This window comes from Oculina patagonica, chromosome 4 (assembly GCF_052425735.1).
Source record: "Oculina patagonica isolate OP01 chromosome 4, crgOcupat, whole genome shotgun sequence".
Taxonomy (NCBI): domain Eukaryota; kingdom Metazoa; phylum Cnidaria; class Anthozoa; order Scleractinia; family Oculinidae; genus Oculina; species Oculina patagonica.
In genome coordinates, this window is record NC_135761.1 from 50859942 (window position 1) to 50873261 (window position 13320).

Sequence of the window (13320 nt, forward strand, 5' to 3'; positions counted from 1 at the left end):
CAAGGCCTTCTGCAATCTGTGATGCATCACAGTGCAGTCATCTTAAGGTGTAGTCCGGTTTGAATTGACTATGACATTTCTCCTGCCTTTAAAAACGCCGGCCATTATCCGTTCTCCTCGGGCCCTTGTTCTTCAACATACTGGAGTTGTTCTCGGTAGCTAGTCCTGAGTTTACCTCATACTTCATTTAATCTTTCTTCTTTTCCACTTTCCTTCGAACAGGATAGAAGAGAATGTTACTAGTTTTCTTTCGTGATTCGGGAAAATGAAATTCAAATATTCGTAGGTGATTAATTTTTCTAACCGTGAACAGTGCCAGAGCTGCCCACCTCCCCCTTCCTCCTGTAGTTAAAATGGATCAAGCCATTTAATGAAATGCATCATTTAAACACGGTATCCCACCATAACAGTAAAAACTGCTCTACTGAAGAACCTTGCATACAAGTAAATATTTCCCATATTATACAAGTATTCCCTGTAGAAATCTAATAAAATATCCTATACTGAACAATAGTGATGGAAAGAAAATCTCCGAGAACCGTGACCACAAGATGCTCCCGTGCGCGACTCACGCGAGATGCCAAAACAAAAGTGGTTCATTTTTTTTTTTGCGATAGTCTGCTTGTTGCGGTCTCAATGTTTTAGTCTCACTTAGCTCAGCTACTACATTAACAAGTTTGTATTTATAACACCCAGTCCCCCCCCCCCCCCGGTAATACGAAGCAATGATACATTCAATGTTATACTGACCGTTTTTATTCGGTTAACTTTTTATTTTTCACCTTTTACAATGGCCAAAATAACAATTTTTAATCCAGAAGTCGAGAAATGTAATGATACTTGTCAAGACATTTGCTCTCATCAGAAGGATGTTTTTCCACCCTGTACAGGAAGCCACTATCATCCACCGTCATGCCATATATCTTCACGTCTTTCTCCCATTCCCTCACGCTCCTGGCTCTACCATCGTGCATTCGCATGTACACACCACTGACTCCATTGGACCAAACCTTCTCAACAGAATAAAAGAGGTTTCCCATTTTATCCATTGCTATTCCTTTCAATCGATTCATTCGTGATTTAGTGTCCCATGTGATAAAGTCCCAGTCAGATTGTTCCGCCTGAATCGTTGCGTCGCCCAAGATGTTTAACGAACCACGATCAAAGTCAGAGGGCACCGCGCCTACAGCGTTATCACTAGACCCATCCCTTGTTCTCTCTATCACAAAGTATGAGCCATTGGTTACACAGCCAATGTAGTATTGGTGGCCACGGAGGACGTTCCTTACTCGATTAAGGTACCAATCAATCCGAGAATGCCCATCTGGCACTGGACGGCCATCATTCCAACCGTAGTACAATTTGTCGGGCAGTCTGAAGTTCCGAATGGCGCCATTGTAATCTGCGTATGCAAAACGCTGCCCACAAAAGACAACCCCTCGCACATCCGGCTTACTCTTTCCAGGGGGAGTGAGCAACTGGGTAAAGGTATAGTAGTGTTCAATGCTGATTCCGTTTGGTTCGCTTAGGTCCCCGTTTATCTTGAACATCATGACCTTGCTTTCTCCTCCGGACAACCTGCTTTGGGCAGCTATGGCCAACAAGTTATACTCTGAATGGATGGCGATGCCAAACGGATGACAATTTCCGCCACATTCTGATCCAGGGACATCTATGGTCTTCACGATCTCCAATCTGTCCGGATTGACAATCAAGATCCTTTTGGCCTCGGGTTGTGCAACATACAGATAACCAGTTGAGTAGTGTAGGGCGCCTGCATCCCTGAAGTTAGTGCAGTCGCGGTGATAATGAAGCACATTTCTTTTACGACCATGGTGATGAGCGGAGACGTTACGGCCGACATTTTTGCCTTCAACGATCTGCCAGTGTATGTTTAACACCAAAACAGTCAACACCAGAAGAGCCTTTAAAAATGCCATAAGATCACAAGTACCTGTAACCGAACAAATGCTAATTATCTCTTATTTTATCTTACAGTTGTATTGAAAGCAATGAAATAAATAACTGAGGGGAATACAATAAATAACTAAGGGGAATACCGCCACTAGATGGATTTCTGTTCGGTGGCCACTAATTCAACTCCTCCACACTTTGTAAATAGCCAACTGGTCAGCCTCCTACCAGATGGAATTTTTAACAAGTTTCTATTCGAATAATAATATTTGTTTCTCTTTTTACAGTGTCCTTAATCAGCATAGCAGTGCTTAATACCTTATTGTTACTTATTTTCGCGGGACTTAATTTTCACGATTTTCGCGATTTTTAAAGACTCGCAAAAAAGGTTCTCGCGAAAAATAACGACGCGAACCTTAATACCGTTCTATTCAATTCGTTAAAATTAATCAAAGTTACGGTCAGATTGCTTTAGTATTATCTTGGTACGTCGACAAACTAGCTATACTTGGTTACAAAGGTGGAACATATTCAAACTGTTTTATCCCTATCGAGACCGGGGGGGGGGCGGAAAGTGCCCGCGCTGACTTTGGGCGCTTATAACTTTCTTAAGATTCAACCAAACGCTGCCAAACTTTGCGAGTTTATCTAAAATTTATCTGGCAATACTTTGGTAGGATAGGTAGTTGTGTCAGGAACTTGACGTCACCATGGCAACGACATTTTGACAGGCATGTTTTCCCAAATTTTGAAATTTCGTGTTTCTATAAATAAAAAATAATTTTAATGCAATTATTTTCACATTTTACGGTTTTGAAGCACAGTTTTGTTGATTTTGAGTACTTTGCAGTATTTTTTGGCGATGTTCTGACGTTTTGGAAAAATATTGAAATCCAAGATGGCGGATCACGTCATGGATGACGTCATGTCACGTGATGTGACGTCATCATCCCACGTTACGTATACCAAAAGATAGATTTTCGGACATACTATATATCCTATAAGTTTCATTGCGATTGCTTAAATATTCTGGAAGTTACGGAGGGGGGCGGAATCCCCCCTCCCCCCCCCTGTCTGAAAAGATCCAAGAAAGCCCGGTCTGAATAGGGTTAAGTTTCGTTTTGTTATTTGGTTTTGTTCAGTGTCGTTGGAAGCTATTGTTGTGGAAAATTAAAATCAGTTGTGTCAATTTTGAGACTCGCTGTTTGTTAATGCAGTTCAGTATTTGACAATTTTCGCGAAATTTAGTTCTTTTAAATATATTTTTTATGGTCGAACCGCGAGATATGCCCGTTCCATTTTCACGAAATTAAGTTCCCGCGAAAGTAAGTAACAATAAGATACATTGAAACTTAAATAGAGTGATTTATTTTTATTTTATTTTATTTAATTTTATGTTAGGAGACTGCGTTCATTTCATAATACGACAAAAAATATTTTCCAAGTTGCGTTTTTCAAAACACAGATTAGTACATGGTCGCGCCCGACGCTCGTGACATAGCTGATAAACATCTCATCATTTTTTCACCAAGTTCCATGTTTACTGACATTTAATTTCGTCCCCGACCAGCGTTGGCCACCGGAATTAAAAACAAAAGTCAACCACGCAAGGAACAACCAACTGACCGACCGCGAGAATGCGCTTCCCCGGCTATACTCTAATTTTGCATTACAGTAGAACCTCGCCAACTCGAACCCCCAAGGAAAGCGAAAAACATGTTATGTTAGCGGGATTGGTGTTAAAATTTCAAGTTTCATGTTAATCATTAATTATGCATCGAGGTTTTATTGTTCTTCACAATCGATCACGGGCTAGTTTAGTACACTTCGAAACACTTTGAACTACGACTTTGGTTATATTATCTTTGAACAAATATGTTCAGGCTAATCAGTAAATGCAGTTATCAATAAATATTCAAGATTTCGACGTTTAAAAAGCAAGTTCGAGTTAACGGGGTAAATTAAATAATAAAATAAAATAAATAGATATTCAGAGCGGCACAGCCACGTAGTGGCTAATTTGAGTCACATTTGAGCCAAGAGAAAATAAAATTAGTTCGAGTTATAATTAGCCGATAATAAATGACTGTAATCTAGGAACAACAGCAGGGGAAATTCGGATTTTGTTCGAGTTAAAGGGAAGTTCGAATTAGCGGGGTTTTACAGTAAATGCCAAGTAGTCGTAAAAAGGCCATAGACCAGTGGTTATAAGTAAGGTATAAAATACTCTATACTTGTTATAACCGACGAAACATCAAACTGTTAGTGGAATCTTGCAAATGATATCATTACTATTTTTACAGAAGTCATTCCTTTAAAAAAGAAATAGTATTAAAAGCTTTGAGGTAGTCTTTATTACTAACCTCTGATGTCTCCTCAGGACTGTGTTGCTTGTCGTGAAAGTGAGATCTAATGAAGAACTTTGTGTTTAAAGAATAATCTTCATTCTTGTTGGGGAATTCTGACCTCATAGCTCCACCACGTGGTTACATGTGTAAGAGGCGGCCCGTGAAAAGGTTAATGAAATAACGTCAAATTTCATTAAAATGCTTGTCATTCCATGTTTGTGCTTTTAACTGGTACTACTAAAAGTTTTCGTCCTTTGGGAGGAATAAATGCCAGCATCGTTAGGGATTTGTAGCAAGTCTTACAATCTTACAGGTTTTTTTTGCAACTGAGATCTAATGAAGAAGAACTTTCACGGTGTTCAAAAAGCAATATACATTCTTGCTGTGGATAATTGTTTAAGACGCAAACCGTAAAAAGGTTAATGAAATTACGTCAAATTCCATTTTAATGTCATTCGATGTTCTCAACAGGTACTACATATGGTTTTCGTTGTTTGGGAGAAAGAAATGCCAACATGGTAAATTGGTGATTTGTAGAAAATCTTACAGTTTTTGAACTAATACATGTCAGTTGATACATGATATTTTTCCTTTCAAAAGAGCTTGGTCGCTTAGATATCGCCCTGGTGATGGAAAGAGTGACCTCATTCCTTCTTAGCTCATCATGGTTAATGTTTAAGTGGCGAAAAAGTTCGGCTAAGCTGATGTAAGGGCTATTGACCCATGCCCCTCGGGGATATCTGATATATTTCCCTATTTCCAAGCTTGAGGGGTACCCCCCGCCGTAGGCGTGACGGGGGTGAGCCCGAAATGACGGAGTCTGATGCTCTTCGTACCTTTTAGGTGTAAAGATTTGTAGATTTGTACCGCTTAGGTTGCCAAAATCTGAAATGATCAAACATGTCAAAGCAAGAATTATCGCAGTACCCCTGTGGGGTACTTAGCCGAAAAATAATGACAAAATAGCCACGCCCATGAAACGATATTCTGGTACCCTTGGTTGATTTTAAAATGGGACCGCCTCTTTCTTCCCCGGAAGAAATCAAACGAAGATTACTGGAGTGAATGTGGTGTGCTCGTTTCTGGCGAAACTGAAAAAAAAAAAAAATTCAGGCGTTGAAAGAGACGTGATGCATTATTGAAAGTGCTCGAAGTTACCTAAATCGAGGTACGATTCGATAACATCGAATAATGTTATCTAATGTTAGCTTTTTGGTCGCGACCAATTCAAGTTTATTATGTGGAAATAAGACGACCTGAAGTTCTATTTTTATATAAAGAAAAGTTATTGACCGATGTCGGTGTGTTTTCTAGTTGAACCCTAAGTTATCTTTCCGTCTGTGTAAGTTTATTACTACGAGAATATATCGAAGGGGATGTGACAAAGAGGATCTAACGAGAGGAACAATATTATTCCATTTCTCAAGTGTTGTTAGCTATTGTTTTAGCTCCTAATACTCCAATGTTAAAATTAAAGCCGCCACCAGTTAGCTTTTCAGACAATTGATAGTTGTCGGGGGACATCGAATATATTTACGCGAAACAAAGAAAACCCACAAAATGAACAATTTCGTGGTAAAGCTGTATTCCCGTCTCACTCTTCTGGCCGGTACGTAGTCTTGTTTGAACAACTTTTACTGTACACTGAATCGTCTCTACGAGTTACTCAGTGTAAAAAATAGCTTCATCAAGTTTCGAGTTCGACCATTTTAAATAATTCTTACTTCCTTCCACATCAAGAGAGGAGTCCCCTCATCCTCTCTTGTCCACATTTACTTTTTACGTTATGCAACTTTACCTACCCTTTTCCAGAACTGACCAGAAATCGATAGGCTATCAAACAAGACCCAGCTCTGCTTCGGTTTGCATACATCAAAACATTTCCGTCCCCAGAGCCGCTTGCGTGAGAAGCAAGGGGTCTGGAGATTGGTTTGTTTTTAACTGGGATCCCGGCCGAAATGATGTAAGGTATGTACGAGGGGATAAGGGCGCTTTCCATTCGACCAAAAATTCCGGATTGAAATTCCGAGTATTCCGTGTGGCGAATGGAACAGTATTTTTCGGTTGGCTACATTAACAACGCAAAACAAATGGTAAACTCGTTGCCTCTTTGGCCTGCTTTGGAGATGTTCGACGACTCTGAAGTTAAAACGGACGATATTTTAAGCGAGGACGATGAGATTTTTTCAGTAAGCTAACATGCGAATTTAAATCGAGTTCAAGACCACTTTGAGGATACGATACCAGCGTATTTTCCTGGCGATTTCAAGAGCCACGTTCGAAGGACGATAGAAACATGCGAGCTGTTTACTCACCAGGTCGTGCCCACAGAAAGGATACCACTTGCTAACAGATCTGGATGTGCAATCATTCTTGCTCGAGTAAGGGCTGTAAGCTTTTGGTAAGAAATAAACACGCCGAGCACTGCTATTGACTTTGCGGATTCCGGCTCGGAGAAGCTGGGCCCAAGCAGGAATGGAAGAATGGAACGGTATTTTCCGGTTATTGAAAGGACAACCTCGCGAGGTTGTCCTGAAATTCCGGAATTTTATTCCGGGAAATTTCTATTCCATTCGCTTCCCAACCCGGAATTTCCGGAATTTTTGGTTGAATGGAAAGCGCCCTTAGTTTCCAGTTCACTCCAATTCGTGAAATCCTCACCTGTTTATATACCTCCGTGTAGAAAATTACCACTAGGTCTTCAATTCCTAGACAGGTTTCTTTTCACAGATATTATTTCATCCTTTCTTATCCTTGTGCACTATTCAATTAACCTCTTTTTTCATATGTTTGTTAACGTTTTATTCAACAGATTTGTAGATCGGGTAACAAGAGATAACGTCTATACGAAAGTCGTTTTCCAGTTGTAGATCAAACGGCGGACAGTTACCAAGTTGGACCTCAGACAATCGGTTCAACGGGAGAAATCGACCCCAAGATTATCAACCAGGAGATTGAATGGTCCACAAAGCAACGTGGTGCTATTGTCTTCTATGGGCTTCTTGTTAAACTCGATAACACTGGCTAGATCCTTAATAGTGCGGTAAAAGACGTTGTCAAGTCATGCAGTCATGCAGCCATGTCATATTTAACCGAAAGCGATGTGATTATGGTTGAATAATCCCCTGAGGCGAATAAATGTTTTAGTATAATTTTCAGAGGTAAATATCAAGAACTGCAAAGTTAGGGTAGAAAACACGAAAATAACAGACACACAGGGCCCTACCTAGGATTTTTTGCCTGTGGGGGCAAGTTTCCTGGCGGGTGCAATTTGGCCTTTTTTAGTTTGGTTTTTCTGTTTTGTTTTTCTTTAGTTTTCTTAGTTTTTTAGTTTTCCTGGCGGAGACAACTGCCCCCCCCCCCCCCCCCCCCATGTCGCCCCCGACCCCGCTTGGTACGGCCCCTGGTCAATCGATCCGACTGAGTTTTTTTTTTATGGCCGCGTGCGATCTCCAAAACCACCGTGTTTACGATCAATTCTAATGCCTTGAAAAACATCTCTTAAAAATGTTTTCGGTCCAGAAGCCTTGGAAGTCAACCTGCAAAATTCCCAATGTTTTAAACATCCAGGACTTGGAGTGATTTTTTCGAAGGAGCGAAAATTTCATTCAGCAAACACCTCCATGTTTACTTGCCTGCGATGATGGCAAAGTTGGCATGGCTAGGAGCCAAGCCTTGAAATGCTTTATTCACCGCCCAGCGCGGTGAATATAACGGCATAAACCGAGCTTCTCGACCAATTAGAATGTTCCATTCTTGAATTCACCTCTGGAAATTATACTAATATGCCATTCGATGTGCCACGTCATGGCATTAAGTCATGACATGTCATGTGGTCATGTCACATCTTGCCGTGCCATATACTTAGGCAATGGACGTGGAAAAGGTCCCTCATTTTTCTCCCCAATTTTAATAACGACCTAAAAACTGCAAAGGAGTGCAAATTACTGTTTAGTTTTAGGTTCTTTTCCGAGGCCTACTGCAATCTTTGATGCATTACAATGCAGTCATCTTAAGGTGTAGTCCGGTTTGAATTGACTATGACATTTCTCCTGCCATTAAAAATGGGCCATTATCCGTTCTCCTCGGGCCCTTGTTCTTCAACATACTGGAGTTGTTCTCGGTAGCTAGTCCAGAGTTTACCTCATATTTCATTTAATCTTTCTCCTTTGCCACTTTCCTTCGAACAGGATAGAAGAGAATGTTACTAGCTTATTTTCGTGATTCGGGAAAATGAAATTCAAATATTCGTAGGTGATTAATTTTTCTAACCGTGAACACCCGGCGTATCTAATCGAACGTTCGGTAATCGAACCCAATCGAACACCAATCGTTCGATTGGGTTCGGTAATCGAACATAATCGAACTCACAATAAAATTTGGTCAATCGAACAAAATCGAACGTTCGATTACCGAACAGTCGACAATCGAACAAAATCGAACGTTCGATTACCTAACAGTCGACATTCGTACTCGGTCGAACGTTCGATTACCGAACTCCTGTTTGTTTATATTGCGGACATTTTGTGCGGTGCACCGTCCCCCTGATGAGTCTTGCCTGATTTACTTATAAAGAGACGGATTTCGAACAAAATCGAATCGGATTGAGTTCGATTGCGTTCGATTGTGTTCGACTGTGTTCGATTGGTTCTAAAATCGAACTCACAGCAAAATAGATGTTCGATTTTGTTCGATTACCGAACCCAATCGAACGATTGGTGTTCGATTGGGTTCGATTGATTTTAGGTTCGATTTTGTTCGATTGGATATGCCGGGTGAACAGTGCTAGGGCCGCCCACCTCCCCCTCCCTCCAGTAAGACCCTCCGTCTTGTTTAAAAATGGATCAAGCCAATCAATGAAATGCATCATTTAAACACGGTATTCCACCATAACGGTAAAAACTGTTCTACTGAAGAACTATGTATACTAGTAATACGTGACTCGCAGGGCCTCGCGAAGCTCTGGGTTGGGAAGGGGGGAGGGGGGTGTTATAAATAAGGAGTGGATTATTTGAAGTTGAACATTAATTGAATTGTTACGGGCATGGCCGCGACACCCTTGTTCCCAGGGTCTACTCCGCTTTGAAGATGGCGGCTCTTTCTGGTTCGTAAAGAGGTATAAAGCGTTGGGAAGCGCAGGCTATTTTCAAAATCATCGACAAATTATTGGATAGTCGCATTTTGGACATTTATTTGAGCGCATTAATAAAAAAAGAAGAACGAACGGCAGGAGGATTCGAACCCTCCGCCCGCGCGCCCCTGATGGCGATGAAAGGTTTATAGCCTGAATAGGCGTTGAGGGAGTATTAGAGTGAATTCGTGTAACCCGTTTTTTATATGCTAATGGGCCGTGTAATATTTTAATGAGCTGTACAAGAAAACAGAAAATTGCAGACAAATCGTAAGTATTTGCATGTGGAAGTCAGGTTAAAATTCAAGCATTTACCAATATGTAAAAATCAAAACAGATAACGGGGCTTAAAAATTATCATGCCTTGAATTGTCTTGCGATTTTAGATAAACATATATTCAACATCGCTCGAAACATCGCGTAAAGAAAAACAAATTAAACTTGACTGTAACGCAATTCTGCGCGCGCAATCCAATGGGGAGCTTTAGCAAATCACGATGACAAACAACTTTTGTTTAGCAAACAAAAGGTTTAATGAGCAAGAAAATAGCTGTGCATGTGTTCTATTATTCCTTGGCAAATTTATTTCCCGTCTTCTGAAAAACAACAACGTGAAATGATTAAATCCTGCGTATTTTGAACCAGACCGCTAATTTTTCAATTTAGGTTGAACATGTTCTTGAAGTGCTGAAAGAAAGACACTTCCTGTTTATACTTATTTTCTGTATAACTATTAAAGTGATTTCTTTGAGGTCTTCTGACCACTCTTGTATTTTTGTATTGTACACAAACATTAGAATATTATACGACTCATTAACATATAAAAAACGGGTTACACGAATTCACTCTATTATGTGGAAATCAGTGTTATTTTAATCCGAAAATAAAAACGATAAAAATGAAAGGCTCAGGATTCGAACCCCCCCCCCCCCCCAAAAAAAAAAAGTAATAAAAAAAAAACCCTAGCCGGATTCGAACCCCCGCCCTCAGTCCCGAAGATCTGATTTCAAGTTCGACGCCTTACACCATTAGGCCACCAGCGCGCGGCCGTGTGACGTCATTTCCGCCACACACCAGATGTCAAAACAAAAGTGGTTCATTTTTTGGGGGGATAGTCTGCTTGTTGCGGTCTCAATGTTTTAGTCACACTTAGCTCAGCTACTACATTAACAAGTTTGTATTTATAACACCCAGTTCCCCCCGGTAATCCGAAACAATGATACATTCAATGTTATACTGACCGTTTTTATTCAGTTGACATTTTATTTTTCACCTTTTACAATGGCCAAAATAACAATGTTCCATAAGTCGAGGAATGTAATGATACTTTTCAAGACATTTGCTCTCATCAGAAGGATGTTTTTCCACCCTGTACAGGAAGCCACTCTCATCCACCGTCATGCCATATATCTTCACGTCTTCCTGCCATTCCTGCACTCTCCTGGCTCTACCATCGTGCATTCGCATGTACACACCACTGACTCCATTGGACCAAACTTTCTCAAAGGAATAAAAGAGGTTTCCCATCGTATCCATTGCTATTCCTTTCAATCGATTCATTCGTGATTTAGTGTCCGTGATAAAGTCCAAGTCAGATCGTTCCGCCTGAATCGTTGCGTCGTCCAAGATGTTTATGAACCACCATCGAAGTCAGAGGGCACCGCGCCTACAGCGTTATCATTAGATCCATCCCTTGTTCTCTCGGAGGACGTTCCTTACTCGATTAAGGTACCAATTATCCGAGAATGCCCATCTGGCACTGGACGGCCATCATTCCATTCCCAGTAAAATTTGTCGGGCAGTCTATAGTTCCAAACGGCGCCATTATAATCCGCGTATGCAAAACGCTTCCCACAAAAGACAACGCCTCGCACATCCGGTTTTCTCTGGCCAGGAGGAGTGAGCAACTGGAGAAATGTATAGTAGTGTTCTATGCTGATTCCGCTCGGATTGCTTAGGTTCCCGTTTATCTTGAACATCGTGACCTTGCTTTCTCCTCCGGACAACCTGCTTTGGGCAGCTATGGCCAACAAGTTATACTCTGAATGGATGGCGATGCCAAAAGGCGGATGGCAATTCCCGCCACATTCTGATCCAGGTACGTCAATGGTCTTGACGATCTCCAGCCTGTTCGGATTGACAATCAAGATCCTTTTGGCCTCGGGTTGTGCGACATACAGATAACCAGTTGAGTAGTGTAGGGCGCCTGCATCCCTGAAGTTAGTGCAGTCGCGGTGATAATAAGGCACATTTCTTTTATGAACATGGCGATGATCTGCCAGTGTATGTTTAACACCAAAACAGTCAACACCAGAAGAGCCCTTAAAATGCCATAAGATCACAAGTACCTGTAACCGAAAAAATGCTAATTATCTCTTATTTTATCTTACATGTATTGAAAGCAATGAAATAAATAACTTGAGGAGAATACCGCCACTAGATGGATTTCTGTTCGGTGGCCACTAATTCAACTCCTCCACACTTTGTAAATAGCTAACTGGTCAGCCTCCTCCTATCAGCTGGTATTTTTTAACAAGTTTCAATTCGATTAATAATATTTGTTTCTCTGTTTACAGTGTTCTCAATCAGCACAGCAGTGCCTAATACCTTATTGATACTTATTTTCGCGGGACTTAGTTTTCACGATTTTCGCGATTTTAAAAAAATCTCGAAATTAAAGACTCGCGAAAAAGGTTCTCGTGAAAAATAACGGCGCGAACCTTAATACCGTTCTATGCAATTCGTTAAAATTAAATTAAACACGACACAAGACACATTCAGCATTGCATCTTAACTTTTATTGGATCATTTAGAGTAAATTTTATATTTTGTAGTAAATCGAAACCGACGTAATGTTTCTCACATAACCTTATGTCAACAATTATTAACCACGAACACAGAGGGTGGTCTGCCTGTGATAGCATGTCTGAAGTACCTGAAGTTAATTACGCGATGCACGACAAGCAGACTCAACAAGGACGTATACAAAACATGGACCCGGGTCCATGGACCACCCCTGTGGACCCGGTCCATGGACTACCTTGTGGACCCGGTCCATGGACCACCCCTGTGGACCACCCTTAATTTTCGAAAGAAAATCAAAGTGTAGAATGGGGACAGGGTATAAATTGACGGCAGGTAGTAAAACACAAAACAACGAAATTAAACCACCGAAAAGAAACGACCGAAACAAGCTAGACCACCAAAACGAAACCGCCGAAACAACCGAAACGGCCAAAAGAGTGGCATAGACAACAAAACAAAATCACCGAAACAAGCAAAACCTTTACCATTATTGAAAGCTAACCGTAAACAGGCTAACCAGAGTGCTACTCAGCCTATAAACCGGAGAGCACCTTCCATGCCTTCCACTCCGGATGGCCACTCCAGTTAGCCCAAATAGCACTTCGGTTAGCCTCAATAGCACTCCAGTTAGCCTCAATAGCACTTCGGTTAGCCTCAATAGCACTCCAGTTAGCCTCAATAGCACTTCGGTTAGCCTGAATAACGCTCAGGTTAGCCTGTTTACGGTTAGCTTTCGCTAATGGTAATGGGTTTAAGTGATTTTGTTTCATTTCGCTTGTTTCAACCCTTTCCGGCGTTTGGTTTTGGTCGTTTCGGTGGTTTCGCTAATTTTGTTTCGGTCTTTTCGGTGGTTTCATTTCGTTGTTTTGTGTTTTAGTACCTGCCATCAATTTATACCCTGTCCCCATTCTACACTTTGATTTTCTTTCGAAAATTAGGGGTGGTCCACAGGGGTGGTCCATGGACCGGGTCCACAAGGTGGTCCATGGACCGGGTCCACAGGGGTGGTCCATGGACCCGGGTCCATGTTTTGTACTACCGAATAAGGTAGACTGTTTTTTCGGAGCCGCACGAAACAGTTGCCGTTGGCGACAAAGACGTGTGTTTTGGGTCACGTGGGTT

At 41.3% G+C, this 13320-nt stretch overlaps 1 protein-coding gene across 1 annotated transcript; it reads right to left on the reverse strand.

The window, feature by feature from the left end:
• Positions 1-733: 733 nt before the first annotated feature.
• LOC144650478 (uncharacterized) lies at positions 734-5473 on the reverse strand. Its single transcript, XM_078510159.1, has 2 exons — positions 4278-5473; positions 734-1954 (listed from the first exon to the last, which is right to left on the reverse strand). The coding sequence occupies exon 2, from the start codon at positions 1938-1940 to the stop codon at positions 810-812; it is 1131 nt and encodes a 376-aa protein (XP_078366285.1). The 5' UTR covers positions 1941-1954; positions 4278-5473; the 3' UTR covers positions 734-809.
• Between the last annotated feature and the right edge of the window lie 7847 nt (positions 5474-13320).